Consider the following 14,501-nt stretch of genomic DNA (forward strand, 5'->3'; position numbering starts at 1 on the left):
AAAGGACTTCTGTCTCCAAAGCTGAGAAGCCCCAGCCTTTTTCCAAGCTGTGACTCTGTTTGAAAAACAAGCCTGGACCCAGTTGAGTGAGTGAGCTGTGTAGTCACTGGTGTAGTTTGCCCAGTTTCTCTGGGCTCAGCAATAGGCTTGACTTCTGTCCTAGAATAACAGGAGAAGCGCAGCAGTTAACTGACTTTGGACCCATCGCAATGTATTGAGGGAACCTTCCCTGTTTGTTAACATGAGTTACCTGAGAGCAGGTGGGAGGGCTTTGGGGAACCACAGGGGCAGCTTTGGCCTTGAATTCTTGTTTTGCTAATGGGCTTCTTCTAAGGTGTAGGATGTCCTGCTCAGCCTGTCATTCTGTTCCATTGTGTCATTACCCTCACAGCTTGCAGGAGTGTCTTCCAGTGCTCAGTTCAACTAACCAAGTCCCTACATCTCAATCTCATGATGCCCTTGTCAGCAAGGCTGATAAACCTTTCCTTCCACACCCAGCGCTGTTTCTTCCTTCAACTCAAGGTACTTTTCCGTGTGCAAATTAGACCTGACTGTTTTATTTCTCATCTGTTTTGGAAGATGCTTTCATACCATTATTACAAAAGCAATGGGGATCATGTACTCAAGTAAAGGATTTAGCGACAGATTTTTAATTTTGGGGGTTTTTAAGAGGTTAAGCAAGTTCTTTCTATTTCTGTATTTTTAATATCAACAAGGAAGTTTAAGAGAAACAGAGTTGTTCTATACTTTCCAGCAAGGGATCTGTATTTGCCATGGTGATCAGTTTGAGTATGTATCAGCTTGGTTTCTTGGGAAAAAAAAAGAACATTTGCTCTTCTAGGAAACATTTCAGTGCCATTGGTCTAAGAATAGCAATCTTCTTTCTATTGCATCTCAGATTTCAGAAGTATGGCTTATCTTTTATTGTGCATGCAGTACAGAGATTTCAGATGAAATACCACTCTGTTCTGCTGAAGCATGAAGAACTTATAATGCTTAATTCTGTGGTTGATTGCATTGTTTTTTTCCTAACCAAAATTAATTCATGAATAAAGGAGCCCATCATGGCCTCTTCTCTCTGAGCACATCAGTTGCTTGGTGACCCCAATGGGAACAACAGTGCTGAAATAGTTGAAGTGGCAAACAAGTCCCTGGCTACACATTTAAGCACTGAAAAAAAACCTATAGTTTCAGGCAACTTCCAAGAACAGAGACAAAGCTACAGCACTGTGGCCTAGGAGATATCTGTCATTGCAACGCTGGTGGAGCCAGTTCAGCTCGCTCCCTGCAGAGTAAGCAGGGGCCGTGCCAGTTTTACAGGGAAGTAAGCAGTGTGATTGCCCAGAATACTGTGAAGGTTGCAGAGCAAAGAACTGAAACTGTATCCTTTACTCAGGACTTTGATGTGTTTAACCCAAGTGTTGGAGGCAGGACATTACTCCCAAAGGACCTTTTGAGCTGGAGCAGCTGTGAAGATACGTTGTGTAGCTTGGAGCATCTCAGAAGGGAGAGGTGGAAGGCTGGATATCTAAGCTAACCCCCTGGTACCCAGAGCAGACACAAATACTGCCACAGTTCTCTCAGCTGAACTTAAGCCTTTGAATCCTGCTGAGGACTGGCAGCAGAGGGGCCAGAACCCATTGAACAAAAAGATGGTCTAGGGTCCTGGGCTATTGCCATACATACCTACATCAATCCCTCTGGGCACAGCAGAGTGCAGGCAGATGGAGGCTGGCCCTCCTCATACCCCACCCTGCACCAATCACACAGAGAAGATTGGCCAGAAGAATGTATGTTCTCCTGCTCTTCTTCACCTGTCAACAAGCACCTTGGTGCTCCCAGGGAAACAGAGAGAACCTTACAAGAAAACCAACTGTTAGTTATATTTTAAACTATCTTCTTTTTCAGCTTCACCTCCCTGCCAGCCTTGTTTAGGGAAGTTTTAATAGTGTCTGGCTTCTCTTTGGTCTTGTGTACAAGATGAGGAAGTTTTCATCTGTGCCTTTAAAAAACGCTTGCATCCCTGCCAAGATGTATTAGGAGAGCTGTAAAAAAGGAGTCATCATGTTCCAGGAGCACGAGGCTTATGTAACAGGGAAATCCTAACGAAAAGACACTCCCCCACCCCGCGCATGCTTTTCCAAGGCACATGCCACTTCAGGGGTTTCAGATGCTCAATTCGTATTTTGATCACATCTGCTACTGGTTTATTCAGATGTATTTACAAATATATTCTCCCACATCCCCTCATTTGTACATGCCATAGAATGTTTTTATAAAACGCAGTGCAGACCTCACCTCACCACAAGGATCTTTAAATAAAATATATTGTAAAGTGCCAGATAATTCTTTTAAAAAACACGGTTCTAATTAAAACAGATACTTGGCCACTGCATTAGCAGCTCCGTATACTGATACATTTTTAGCACAGCAGTCTATTTCTGTCAGGTGAGCAGGAGGCTCTCATACCACCCCTCTAGCTCTCCAGTTTCAAGTCCAACGGCTTTAGAAAGTGAGGCAGAGGCAGATTGTCCAGAGCCTCTGGGAAATGCTCAGGTGAAATGGTCCTGATCAAGACACGCATGGCTCCGACAAACAGTGATGGGGGAGCTAAGCCCACCAGGCACTGGAACCTGCTCACCCCCAGGAGGTCCTGCCACTGCTGCCGGTTGTCCAACAGTTGCTGTTTCATTGTGAACTGGAGGTCCTGAGGCACGAAGAAGAAGAGGCAGTCGAGGCAGAGGAGCTTGGCACGCATGTTAGCTGCGGGCGCGTGGGAGATCTGCTGCAGCAAGGTGTCGAGGGGGGTATTCCCGGCACTGTCCTGCAGGCAGGGTGATGCACCGTGGCCAAGCAGCAGGAGCAGGCACTCGGGTCGCACCAGTTCACAGGCCACGTGCAAGGCTGTCTTACCACCCTCCACACGGCTGCAGCCCCTGCGGTCCAGGTGGCAGGCTCGGTCGCTTGGCGGGAAGGCCTGGATGGCCTTGAGGATTCGGAAGAGGACCCGGACCCGATTGTAGCGGACAGCCATGGCCAGGTGTGGGGCCGAGGATTGACAGCAGCTGAAGCTTTGACTGGGCACAGCCAGGGCACTCTCGGGGAACTTAGTCAGGAGGTGCCGGGCGTAGGGCTGGTGATCGTGCACCAGCGCATAGAGCAGGGCCTCCGAGGGCGAGTACACACTCACCTTGCCCCCGTCCTCCCAGTGGAAGACCTCCATGGTCCGCATGTCCTCCAGGAACCAGACAGGCAGCAAGTCCCTCACCGCCTGGTAGAAGGCGAAGGAGGATTTCTTGCACTGCTTCTGGGACTGGGCCCCGCGGCCGCCGACCCACCGGACGCTCCAAGGCATGACGGGCAGCTGCGCTCCGCCGGGGGGCTGCCTCCCACCCTGGCGCGCAGAGGCCGCATCGGGCCGGGACCTGCGGGAGCGGAAGGACGGTCAGTCCCGAACAGCCGGAGCTCCCCGCGCTGCTCCCGCCTCCCCGCCGGCCCTCCCGCCACCGGCACGGGGGAACACCGCGCCGCGGCGGCACCGGACACACACCCCACCCCCACCCCCCCCCGGGGGCAGGGGAACACCCGTACCGCCGCGCACGGGACTCCCGTATCGCCGCGGTGAGCAGGACGGCCGAAGCCCCGTGCCCGGGAAGCCGCGCTGCCGGCGCTCACCTCCCGCCGGCCCCGCGCTGCTCGCTGCTCGTGGCCGCCGCCGCGGAGGGGCGCGCAGGGAGGCGCGAGCTCTGCGCGCCGCCGCGGGGGCCCTTTTATCCCCACCCCCCGGCCCGGGCGGTGAAGGTCGGTCAGGACCGGGGAACTGTCCAGCCGCCGCCGATTGGCTGCCGCCCCGGCGCCCCCGGGCGCCCATTGGCTGCGCGCAGAGGACGGGGCCCGGCGCCCGCGCGTGCGTCACGGGAGGCGAAGTTCCAAGAAACTTGGCTGCGGGGTCCGGGGCGGGGCCGGGGGTGCGGGACCGCGGCGCGGCGGGGACGTGGGGGGCCTGCGGCTGTGGGGTGCAGGGCACGCAGGGACCCGGGCACATGGGCTCCTGGGAGCGTGGTGTCCGGACCGCAGGGACAGCTGTGCGCGGGACGCTGGGACACCGGGGCTCCTGGGTGTAGGAGGCCGCAGCCGCACTGTGCCCAAGCGCACAGGGTCCTGGGCAGGCGGTGTCACCTCCCTGGCGTGCCCTGGCAGGGCTCAGCCTGGCCCGGGCCAGTTCTCAGCTCACCCTCTGCTCTTCCCCTGCAGGTGGCCCTGGCCGGAGGCTGGCGCTGCCCGGGAGCCGGTGCGGGTCGTGGGCTCCCACATGTGTGTGCACGTGTGATTGCTGCAAAACTCGTGTCTCTTGCTTGTCTCCCAGAGGGTGACATTTGCCTGCAGCCCTTCCTGCTGACAGTTACCTGTCAGATTTTGGCTACAGAAGAGCGAGGAGGTGGTGGTGGCACAGGGTGAGCCTGGCACTGCTGGCAGCTCTGCACCAGGGACTCCCTCCCCTGGGCACCTGCAGTCCCTTGGCCCTAAAATGCATAGAGGTAACAGCCACACACTGGTAAAGCAAGTGCTGTTGTTACTGGGATCTGCTCTCTCATAAGGCCTCCTTGCTGATAGCAAATCCTGGGATCTGCTACATCCTTGCCCCCCCCCCCCCCCCCCCCCCCCCCCCCCAGCAGGTTCAGAGCATTTCTCTCTTTCTCCCTGTGTGTTTGACCCCCAGTGTCTCCCCCACTTGCCACCATCTCCCTCTCAATCAGGAAGGTGCGATCAGGCTCTAGGCTCTCTGCAGGTGGGTAATGCCAGTCACTGTCAGGTTCATGGCTGACAGCTCTGGTTTCCTCATCCTTGGGGCTCCCCAGCCTTCCCCTCACTGGTATGGGAGCACAATGTCTGCTGACCACCCCAGGAACAGGCAGTGCTTTCCACATGCCCCAGCATGATGTGTGCACATTATGGATATTGCCAGGCATGTGCTGAAGTGTCCCACTTCCTTACAGCCCTCTCTGTGAAGCTGCTTGGAGTGGCAGGGAGCCTGCAGGATGCCGCCAACCATTCCCTCGACCCCAGTGAGAACGAAGCTGGCAAGGAACAACCACTGCCTTTGTCATGCCTCTTGTGAACCGCCATTCAGCCAGGGAAACAATGCTTAAACTGTGCTCCGTTTGCTTTGTAACTTCTTCCCTGCTGTGTGTTGTTCACAGCAAAACCCGGGTCCCTGCGAGGGGATGCAGGCAAGTGGGTGAGCTGGACAGGACACTGCACACTGCTGTCATATTCCACAACACTCGGTGACCACATCTGAATGAAGAGAAATTGGGGTAATGTTTGCTAAGCTGCTCTGCTGGACAGAATTAAGTCCAGTGTTTGTCAGTGCAATTCGTCATCCAAGTATCTGCACAGATCCACCACAGCTCCTGGTGTCTCAGGTGTCAGCTGCGGCACGGAAAATCCTCTTTCATCACTCGTGTTGGATTCCAGATGAAAACTCATTAAAGGCAACCATTTCCACCACCCCGTGCTATTGCCAGGCACTCACCTGTCACTTGCATCCTATTACTGCAAGCATGGGATAATTTGTACCAAAGTTTGGGATCAAAATGAATGGTTTTAAACCAGCTAATTCTGTAGCTCTTCCTTTGTGTCCAGTGCAGCCTCACCCGCCTGTGCCTTGCTGCCTGTCACTGATGGTAGTGGCACCTGCTGCATCTCTGAGTGTTGCCTGCTCTGGGAAATGGCCTTGCCCAACCACCAATCCCAAATCCACTCCCTGCCATCACCAGGACATTGGCATTGATTTGTATGTCCAGTGTGATGGTAAGCCAGGTTGCCCAGCCTTTTCTACTCATCTTCTGCACATGCTTGGGTAAGCCAAGTGGTGTCAAAGCTGAAAGGCAAGGGGTTAGAATAGTTGCAAAACCAAATTGGGTTTTCTGTAGGAAATTAATGCCTTTGGTGTGGAAGCAGCATGTTTTTTCTTGGGCCAAGCGCTCCAATGGAGGTAGGGGGACCAGCTACAACTGGAGAGTGCTATTGGCCCCAGCATTGGCTTGAAAACAGGCCAGAGCACGCTGAGTCCTCACTGCCCCAGAGCTGGCTCCTGTCTGCAAAATATATTTGTCACATACATTTGAAGCAGAAGCCTGCCTGTAGGCAAGACAGCCTGTTTTCACTGGAGCAAAAGTATTACGTTTGCCCCCAAAATTGTTTATAGCATGCCCAGCACTAGCAGTGAAGCACAACAACCCAAAAAGGTTTTAATTTTGTGATACGTATTTTATGTGCAGACCACGGACATGCCTCATTTATTTGCAGTCCAGCCTGCTTTTAATCACTTTGAATTAAGTAACTGATCTTATTACTGATCCGACTGTGAGAGGGCTTATCATAGCTTCCTTGGCACATGACAAAGATTACTCCGTCTGTGCAGCCATGTCTGAGTAATGTGACGTGTCGTCTCGGAGCTATTCTTTTCTTCACCCTCCTACAGGACACTGCTCTTTTGGTTTCTTGAGCGCATTGATCCTTTGCTTTCTCCAGCCAGTGACAAATTAAAACCCCCTTAGTGCTACTGAAACCCAGCCACGTAATGGGATGAAGGGAAAAGCTCTGCTGTTTCTTCTAGCAGACGTCATTTGTTTCCTGAGGTTTTCATTAAATAAGGGCAGGATCATACTAACTTAACGGACTTGATTGTGGGTGTAATTAAAAGCACCATGAAAATAGGCAGTTATCAGGGTGCATACTGAACATAGTTAATGTTTAGTGCTGGTTTTGAGCCTGAGATGGAAGCTGGGCAAAGAGTACATCCCTCATCTTTGAAAAGGGCTGAAAGATACAGGTTTTACTCCAGCCCTTGCAAGGATTTTGTGTGTGAGTTTGACTCTGAACATTTACCTGTCTCCTTTCAAAGGTCAGCAGAGTTTGGACAACAACTCTGGAGCTGTGGTGGGCTGAAGCAGCAGAGCTACCACTTTGCTTTAAGCCTCTGGCTCTGAGGTCTTTGTCAGCAAGTCAGGTAGAAACAGCTGATCTCCCAGTCAGGTAAAATTAAACATCTTCAGAGAGAAGCAATGAGTGCTGGTGGTTTGCAGTAAGGGCACTCAGCTGGAATATACGCTTGGATCTTCCCCTCCCACGGCAGGTACTTCATTGACCTTCAGTTTGCGGTGCCATCAGCATCCCATTTGCAGAAGGGGTGCAGTAATGTTGCTTTGACCACCTTGGTTTAGCCCATGAGTTCTGTAGGTCAGGGATAGTATGCAAGTGTATCAGTTTGGTCCTTGAGGTTCTGGCTCTGCACAGGGATCCCTCTGCTCTGCTGTGTTAGACAGGGAATAGAGGCTGGTCATCCAGCAGTAGCCTGCGGGGACACAAGAAGGCAGAGCTGCTAGCAGTCTATATGCGACTTGGTTCTCCTTTGGTGAGGTCATGCCAGGTGAAGAGGTGAATGGCAGACCCAGGCACCTCTGCTTAGCTGTGATGAATAGTAGCTGCTGCTGACGCCTCGTGGAAGCCTTAGATAAATATTTTCTCCAGAATACCCTCTGTTTCCTTTTCTCCACTGCTGCTGGTTCCCCATCTGAGGAGCTCACCCTTTATTTCTATCATCTCCGGAGCACCCAGCCGGGAAGCAGACAGCAGGGCCCCCAGCTGCTTACAGGACCAGGGATGGGAAGGCAGCCAAGAAAGGCTGCCCAGGGACTGTTCTTTACCTCTCTGAGGAGGGCATGTGTTCTCCCTGCGCTGTGGTGAATGCAGCTCACCATGGGTGTCTTTTGCACATCAGATGCAGAGAGGAAAGCATCCCGCTCCTATACTCACCTGTGGGTCTGAAACATTCATTGCATACATGCCTGTTGTGTGCCTGTTTTGCCCATCTCCATTTTTCGGGGGCATATTGGCAAGTGCCGTTGTAAATCACTCTGCCCTTTCATTTCAGAAGCACAAATATCTATGTGAAAAAGTCACAGAAGTTTTCCTGGGAAGTGAGAAAATATGTTTATTTGAGAAGCAAGAATGCTGAAGGTGTTGCTAGGAGTCAGCAGTGGTCTTGGTTGGGCCATTGCTGCTGGCTCCATATCTGAAACCATCAGACAACATCACTCTGTCCAGGGGTGGAGTCATGGCCTTGAACCCTGTTCTCACCACTCTTCTCTGCACTGTCTCGCCCATCACTCACAGCACCCACATCTTCTTCCTCCCCAGTCTTCTTTTGTATTAGTCACTCTCTACTTGCCTGACTTCATATGAATCATCATTTCACATTAAGCCTGAGCTGCCCATAACCCTGGCTGCTTTGGTTTCTCTGCTGTGCTATAGAGTCAGCTCCATCCTAACCCACAGCATGAAAGGAAAATCTGCTTTGGAAACAGCAAAGTGAACAAGTCTTCTCTTGTTACTCTTGTTTCCTGGCTGCTGCAGAGTGAATGTGACACCCTTCCAAAAATTTGCATCCCAAATGGTGCCTGGGAACCTCAAGCGAAGCTATCGAATACTTCATTTTGGAAAGGAAATCTCTTCACCAGCTCTGGAGGAAGTATGTAACATGAGGTTCCACTGCAGTCAAACATCAGTCCTGGCCAATGGGAGGCTGAATGCATGGCTCAACTGGTGTCACTGATCTGCTGAGGCTGTTGGTGCCCACTGGTGGGATAGCACAGTTTTTAAGGCTTTGAAACTTGGTTTTGAACGCTGGTTCATTGACAGAGAAAAGTGGTCTGGCAGAAGTGAGGTGGGCAGCAAGGTGATAAGGTCCTTCAGTGGCAGCTACCACACAAGCCCTCAGGGGTGGTCACAGGCCATCATCAGGGTCCTGTTTATTTTGACTGGGTTTGCAGGCCACTGCTCATTAAACCTTGATTTTGGTATTTGTAATAAATGAGCCATGTTCATCCTTTTGGAAACCTAGGCAAATTCTCAGAGCTGCAGCAGAGATTAATTTTGACCCAGCAAGTTACAGGGGGAAGCTGAAAAGTGTACTTGTCCCTTAAAAGACAAAACCATACCTTTTGGGGAGCCTTTCTGTTTTGTAAGCAAGGAGATGATGGGAGTCAGAGAGCTCCTGGCGCCTGTGGACGATTTTGGCTTTCAGCTTGATGTTGGTTGTTGAAAATGTTTCCCCAGATGTATTAATACAACCAGACTGGATTGCATCTGAGCTGAACATCGTGAGCCTAAGGCAGGCCATAAATATAGAAGCAAACCAGCCTGATATAAGAGTCATCTGTCCTCTTCTGCACAAGAAGCGAAAGGGAAAGAGAGACAACTTATTCTGTTGCAATTTTTAGATGCTTCCAGGCATTAGCTTGGGCTTCTGAGAGTGCCTGCCCCAGGGCCCTGGGGCACAGAAGACCCCATGTATCCCTCGCTCAGCCCCCAGCATGCTGTGCCACAGGACTGAGCACTCAGCACATTTTTAACCCGGGGTTAGATTTGCTTAGACAAGGTCTGCAATTGGGAATGACTATTTGATGTGTTTGCCTAACAGGATTACCCTTATCATAATGATATTGCAACCTGGCCTTGGCAGGGCAAACCCCAAGGGCTCAAGGGATCAAACCCTCACCTCCCTTGCCCCAGATATGCACAGCAGAGCTTGCCTCTTAGCATGCAGTATCCAGCCAGTGTTTCAGTTGGCATTTAATACTCTGCTTTTGGAAATGGCTCTTTTGCTGTGAACCACGGACTGCAGACACCATGTTTGGAATTCATCTCTTCACATCTGAAAAAAAAATTAAAATCAATAATATTTGAAGGCTGGAAAAACAATGCAGTGTTTTACAATTAGAGAACTGTACACCTTCCCTGTTGGGAATTGCCCTGAGCAGGTGCCTGATTGAATTCAGTGTGAAATTTTTGTCCTCTGGCTCCCTAAGAATAGGTAATGAACCAACAAGTTGCCTGCTTTTTTGTATTGTGTATCGTGAACATGCTTAAAATCGTTACAGAAGCATCTGTTTGTCTCTAAAAGTGTATCTGTGGTTATTAAAGTCTGCTGACTTAAAAGACTCAAGGAAGGCGTAGGATGAAAGCTCTGTTTTCCTGCAGGTAAATAGGATAACAGCTTTGCTAAAGCAGAGCCTGACTCCACTGATGGTTGGCACCCAGACATGTCCACCCCAGTTTCTGGCAGAGTGAGGAGCACCCCGTTGTTCCCTGGCAGTGTCACTTTAACCCTAGCACTTCTCGGACCAGCTAAGATGAGCCTGGCCTTACCACCTCTCAGGGCTATTTGTGGAAGCAGAACCTGCTGCTTGATATTTGGGGGTTCCAAAACAACCAGAATCCTCTATTTATAATCTGCTATAACTGGCTTGAATGAAACCTGTGCTTCTCTGGGCTTTAGGGCCACCAGACTGCTGGTGCAGCAGCACCCTCATTCCAGGGAATGCTGCTGGGGATGCTGAGATGGTTCTGCATAAAATCAAGGGATGTGTAGGTACATAGTGTGAGCCATACGTTCACAGCCTCCTGGGTTTTGGAGCAGACTGTACTTGTCAAGGCTATGTTGAACCCCTTCTCTAGATGAGGTTTGGAAGGATGGAGCAAGGCAGAGAGACATCTTCCCACTGCAGCAGCATCACTGTGGAGATGCTCGGGTTGCTGAAGGGAGTGTTACTCTAACCATCCTTTTTTTTCCGCCCAAGGCTTTTATAGCTGGGATGTGAGCAGGGCCCTGTGACTTGGAAACAACCTATTCAGTGATTTCAGTTCACCTGTGATTAGTATATATTTAAACTTGGTGGTGCATGTGGCTGTTCACATCTTGCTGTTCAGAGTGGAACTGCTCTGACCTCGTAGCTCATTGCAGAACAAACTCCTCCTCTCCAAGACAAAGCAAACCAGCCACCTCTTTTTTTGGAAGCAGGTACATATAGTATAATGCTTACCCAGGGGTTGTAGTTGATCTGGTTTTGCTGTGATAAATCCCTCTGCCATTTCAGCCATAAAACATGATAAATATGAGGCCAAGCAGAAAGATTAAAAAAATAAATAAATATTGACTAATACTTTGCATGTCTTTGAGGAGTTATTTAACTCCCATTTGTTCATTCTCTCCACTCTTGGCTGCCACTGGGTCTGTTGAAATAACAAACAGGGATGAGGAAAGAGGGCAGCTTTGTAAGGAGCTTCCTTCTGTGGGAAGTGGCTGCACAGCAGTTAACTCTAACGGCAACTGCAGCCTCAATTGGCAGATGGTCATCTGTCATATGCACCCCAATAGGAAACCTGTTGGTTTTTGTCTGAAAAAGACTGGATTTTCAGTCAAAAGCCTTTCTGCTGCAAAGTGGTGTTTAGAAAGAGTCTGTCTTTTCCTTTTGTTTTGCACAAAAATAGAAGTCTCTGATGCTGCCTGAAGCTGCTCTGCTGCCAAGAAAACCTCCCAGGTCTGGTGATGAGGCCTCTGCAATATTTCCACGTTCTGTGATTATTTTCTAATGAAAGTTTCAAACCCAAGTACGATCAGGAGGTTCTACCATAGCAAATTCACAGCAGGGCTTCTCAGTTTGCTTTTCTTCTTTCTACATCAGTACCTATCCCCTATGTAGAGGCAATAAGATAATTTTGTGCATATAAATGTACCTAAAATCAGGGTGACAATGCCTTTTACCTGCTGGATTTGGCACCAGCATCATTTTATGCAATTCTCCATTTGGAAGCATTGCTTTTGCACTGAAATTATTGTAACTGCCTCATCATGTTTGTCCATTAGTGCATCTTTTCATGGCTTAGTAAGTGGCTGAGGGATTAGGACGCAGCTCCCCTTGCCCTTCTGCACATGCAATTTAGGGAAATGCGAAGACTGATGTTTCCAAGGTGCTGCCAGTTTTTTGTGATGTCTTCAGCCCTGAAAACAGAAATAAAAAAGGGCTGAAAAGGTGATGTAAAGTGTCAGCTAGGTGAGATGGATGACAAAAACAAGCCAGGCATAAATAGCAATGCTGGTATAAATAGAGAGGGTGAGAAGCACCTGAGCCCAGCTGCTTAGCATGGCAGAAAGGTCGGCTTTGCTCCCTGCCACTGCCTGAGCCATGCAAGGGCCATGGCATTCTCCCTGTTGGCTCGGCTCCCTGGACCTCTCCTGTAGGCCTGCTCAGATATCAGGTCTGGGACAGGCTCAGCGGGCTCACGATCACCTTCCGTCTCAGCAGCAGGGCTGCCCACGGTGCAGCAGACACCATTGTAGTGAGCAACGTGCTTGGAGCACACGCTTTTGGTTTTTTTTAATGCAGAAAGTTGTGGAACAATTGGAGAAGCCATTGGGGTCCTTCAGACATTCTCCCAGAGCCTGGTTCCCATGCTGGCCACGCAGCCCATCTGTGTGCCCCACACACCCTAGCAGGGTCTGTCACAAACGAGGGTTCTTTGATGGGGTCTTGGGAGTGCTGCTGCTTGGCAGCTCACCCGGAGCTGGGTGAGGCAGCATGTCCTGAAGCACCCAGCGGGACAGGTGGGAATTTCACCTCAATGAAATGAGGATTTTTACTGAAGCCAATAGGAAAGCAGGTAACAGAAGCAGGAGGAAAGGTCTATGCATGGCGAGTTACAGCCCCAGGGGCTGGAAATGGAAACAATAATGAAAGAGTTATAGTGCATTCTAAGACGTGTTGCAGGAGACAGACGAAATACTCGGGCTTGCCTCTTCACGTCTGCCAACCTCTAGCCCCACTCTTTTGCCCCCAAACCAGGGATGACAGAATACGAAGTGCCTGAGTGTCAGTTTGCAGCCAGGTGTTTCAGCTTAAACTGCTGAGGAAAATGGGTCTGGGCTAATGTACTAGTGAAGTGTGATAAAAGGTCTTAGAGTAGTGCTTGTGCTTAGCAGAGGTAATGCCGTTGGGTTCTTCTAAGCAGTGTCAGAATTTGAGATTCCTTTATGCTTGTGATTGGGCTTAGACCACAAGTAATGTAAGTTTTCATATCAGTTTTTCCTGGAAACCTTGCTGCTGTCCCCAAGGCACAACTATTCCTGTAAATGGGCTGCTCTTGCAATTCATGTGCTCTGTGAAGCAGAAAGGAAAACATCTTGGCCAGGGTTCAGGTACCTTTGTCTGTTGTCCTGGATAAGTGCCTGACAAGAATTCAAGGTCTTTGCTTGTATAGGATAAAAGCAGATTCTCTTAAGTTGCTGCTGGTATCCCTGGACTCCCTGAGGGCACTGCTCCGGTGCTTCCAGTGTCTGGGCTGGACTTCCTGAGTAAAATGAGGTTTGCTGCGTGGTCTGTAGTTTGTCCTGGTTCAGAGGTGAGCTTCCAGGTTTTCAGTCTCTGGCGTGCAGGAGCATGGGATGGTAGCCCATTGCAGTGATCCTTGGAAGCAAGCCAAAGGTGGTTTTAGCACCATCATTAGGATTCAGAGTTGACAGCCTGTGGAGATGAAAAGGTGAGCCTTGGTGCTGTCATTTCCAGCTTTTTGTCATGGGACTGGTTCTCTGATGATACGCTTATGCTCTCACAGACTAAGTGCTTCTGAGGGCTGGGGTTTTTCAGCAGGAGTGTAAGGATGATGGAGTGTGGAAATGAGAATTCAGAGCAGTGGGATGCAACATTCAGGCTTGTTTTAGGAACTCCACAGGGCTGAACCAGACACCAGAAGCTAAACTCATCGTGTTGAGAATGGAGCTGCATCCACTCTGCTCTGCCACCTTTCAGCCCTGCTCTCACAGGGCTTCCCCAGCTCTGTCTGCCTGACGCCATGGGTAACTTCCCAAAGCTGGATCCTCAACTGCCTTCATGTCTGCAGAGGCTTGTTAGTCATTTCCCACTTATAAACAAATGTTTTGGAGACACTGGAGAAGCTGGGCCACCAAGGGGACAAAGCTCCATTGCTTTTAAAGTAGCTCATTCATCACTGAGTTTTATTGTGCAGCAGTTCAGCCACTGATGAATTGAAGCCACCCTCTGCTTGTGGTACAGGGAACAGGAAATGTGCTTCTCGTGCAGGCCACTTTTTAAATCTTCAGTTTGGTTTCCATCTTAAAGGTGTTGCAGATGAGGTGGGTTTGTTATGAACTTTTATGGCTTTATTTTACTATTTAGAAAAAGACTTTTCATTTGCTTATTTGTTTAAAACTTATTTTTCCCCTTTCTTTGCAGCAAAGCCTGGGTTTGCTTCATTGTTTTTCCACTGATGAACCCATACTGTTTCAAGACCTTTCCTTCTTCCTTACATCCAGAGGCTCCATCCTTACATCCCCCCAAGTTTTCTCTTGGAACACTTGCATTGGTAGGGCAACAGGGATCTGAGGTGTAGTTGTTACTGCAAACTAAAGGCAAACAATTCAAACCAGTCCTTGCAAAAGGAGGAATCTGCTCACCTATGTTTAACTGCTATCTGGCTTTGGCACTCCTCCAAACTTCATTTCCACTTGTGTGACCTACCTGTAGGTGTGGGTACACACGTTCCTCTTGCTAACCCAGGCAGGGCATCAGGTTCCTGACATGGCTCTTGAAAATCCCATGTGAGCAAGGACATGCACGGCTTGGGGGTGAATGATTGCC

General features: G+C 50.0%; 1 protein-coding gene and 1 long non-coding RNA gene across 7 annotated transcripts; one reads left to right on the forward strand and one right to left on the reverse strand.

The window, feature by feature from the left end:
- Nucleotides 1-2,184: 2,184 nt before the first annotated feature.
- Nucleotides 2,185-3,710, reverse strand: ANKRD9 (ankyrin repeat domain 9). The gene is made up of 2 exons (XM_062627908.1): nt 3,676-3,710; nt 2,185-3,425 (listed from the first exon to the last, which is right to left on the reverse strand). The coding sequence occupies exon 2, from the start codon at nt 3,353-3,355 to the stop codon at nt 2,477-2,479; it is 879 nt and encodes a 292-aa protein (XP_062483892.1). The 5' UTR covers nt 3,356-3,425; nt 3,676-3,710; the 3' UTR covers nt 2,185-2,476.
- A 451-nt stretch (nt 3,711-4,161) lies between these two features.
- On the forward strand, nt 4,162-14,179 carry LOC134168371 (uncharacterized). Of its 6 annotated transcripts, XR_009966517.1 has the most exons (4): nt 4,179-4,454; nt 4,998-8,536; nt 13,576-13,996; nt 14,097-14,179. It is a non-coding gene; the product is annotated as an uncharacterized LOC134168371 (long non-coding RNA). The 6 variants fall into 6 exon arrangements; XR_009966518.1 differs by lacking the exons at nt 13,576-13,996; nt 14,097-14,179 and having other exon boundaries at nt 4,178-4,454; nt 4,998-8,025; nt 8,320-11,013; XR_009966516.1 differs by having other exon boundaries at nt 4,180-4,454; nt 13,576-14,173.
- The last annotated feature ends 322 nt before the right edge of the window (nt 14,180-14,501 follow it).

The sequence above is a fragment of the Pezoporus occidentalis genome, unplaced genomic scaffold (genome assembly GCF_034315485.1).
Source record: "Pezoporus occidentalis ecotype Australia unplaced genomic scaffold, CSIRO_AGI_Poc_V1 ctg31, whole genome shotgun sequence".
Taxonomy (NCBI): Eukaryota; Metazoa; Chordata; class Aves; order Psittaciformes; family Psittacidae; genus Pezoporus; species Pezoporus occidentalis.

What these genes read in the sequence shown, in the direction of transcription:
- ANKRD9 (XM_062627908.1), bottom strand. Translation starts at nt 3,355, where the DNA reads ATGCCTTGGAGCGTCCGGTGGGTCGGCGGCCGCGGGGCCCAGTCCCAG.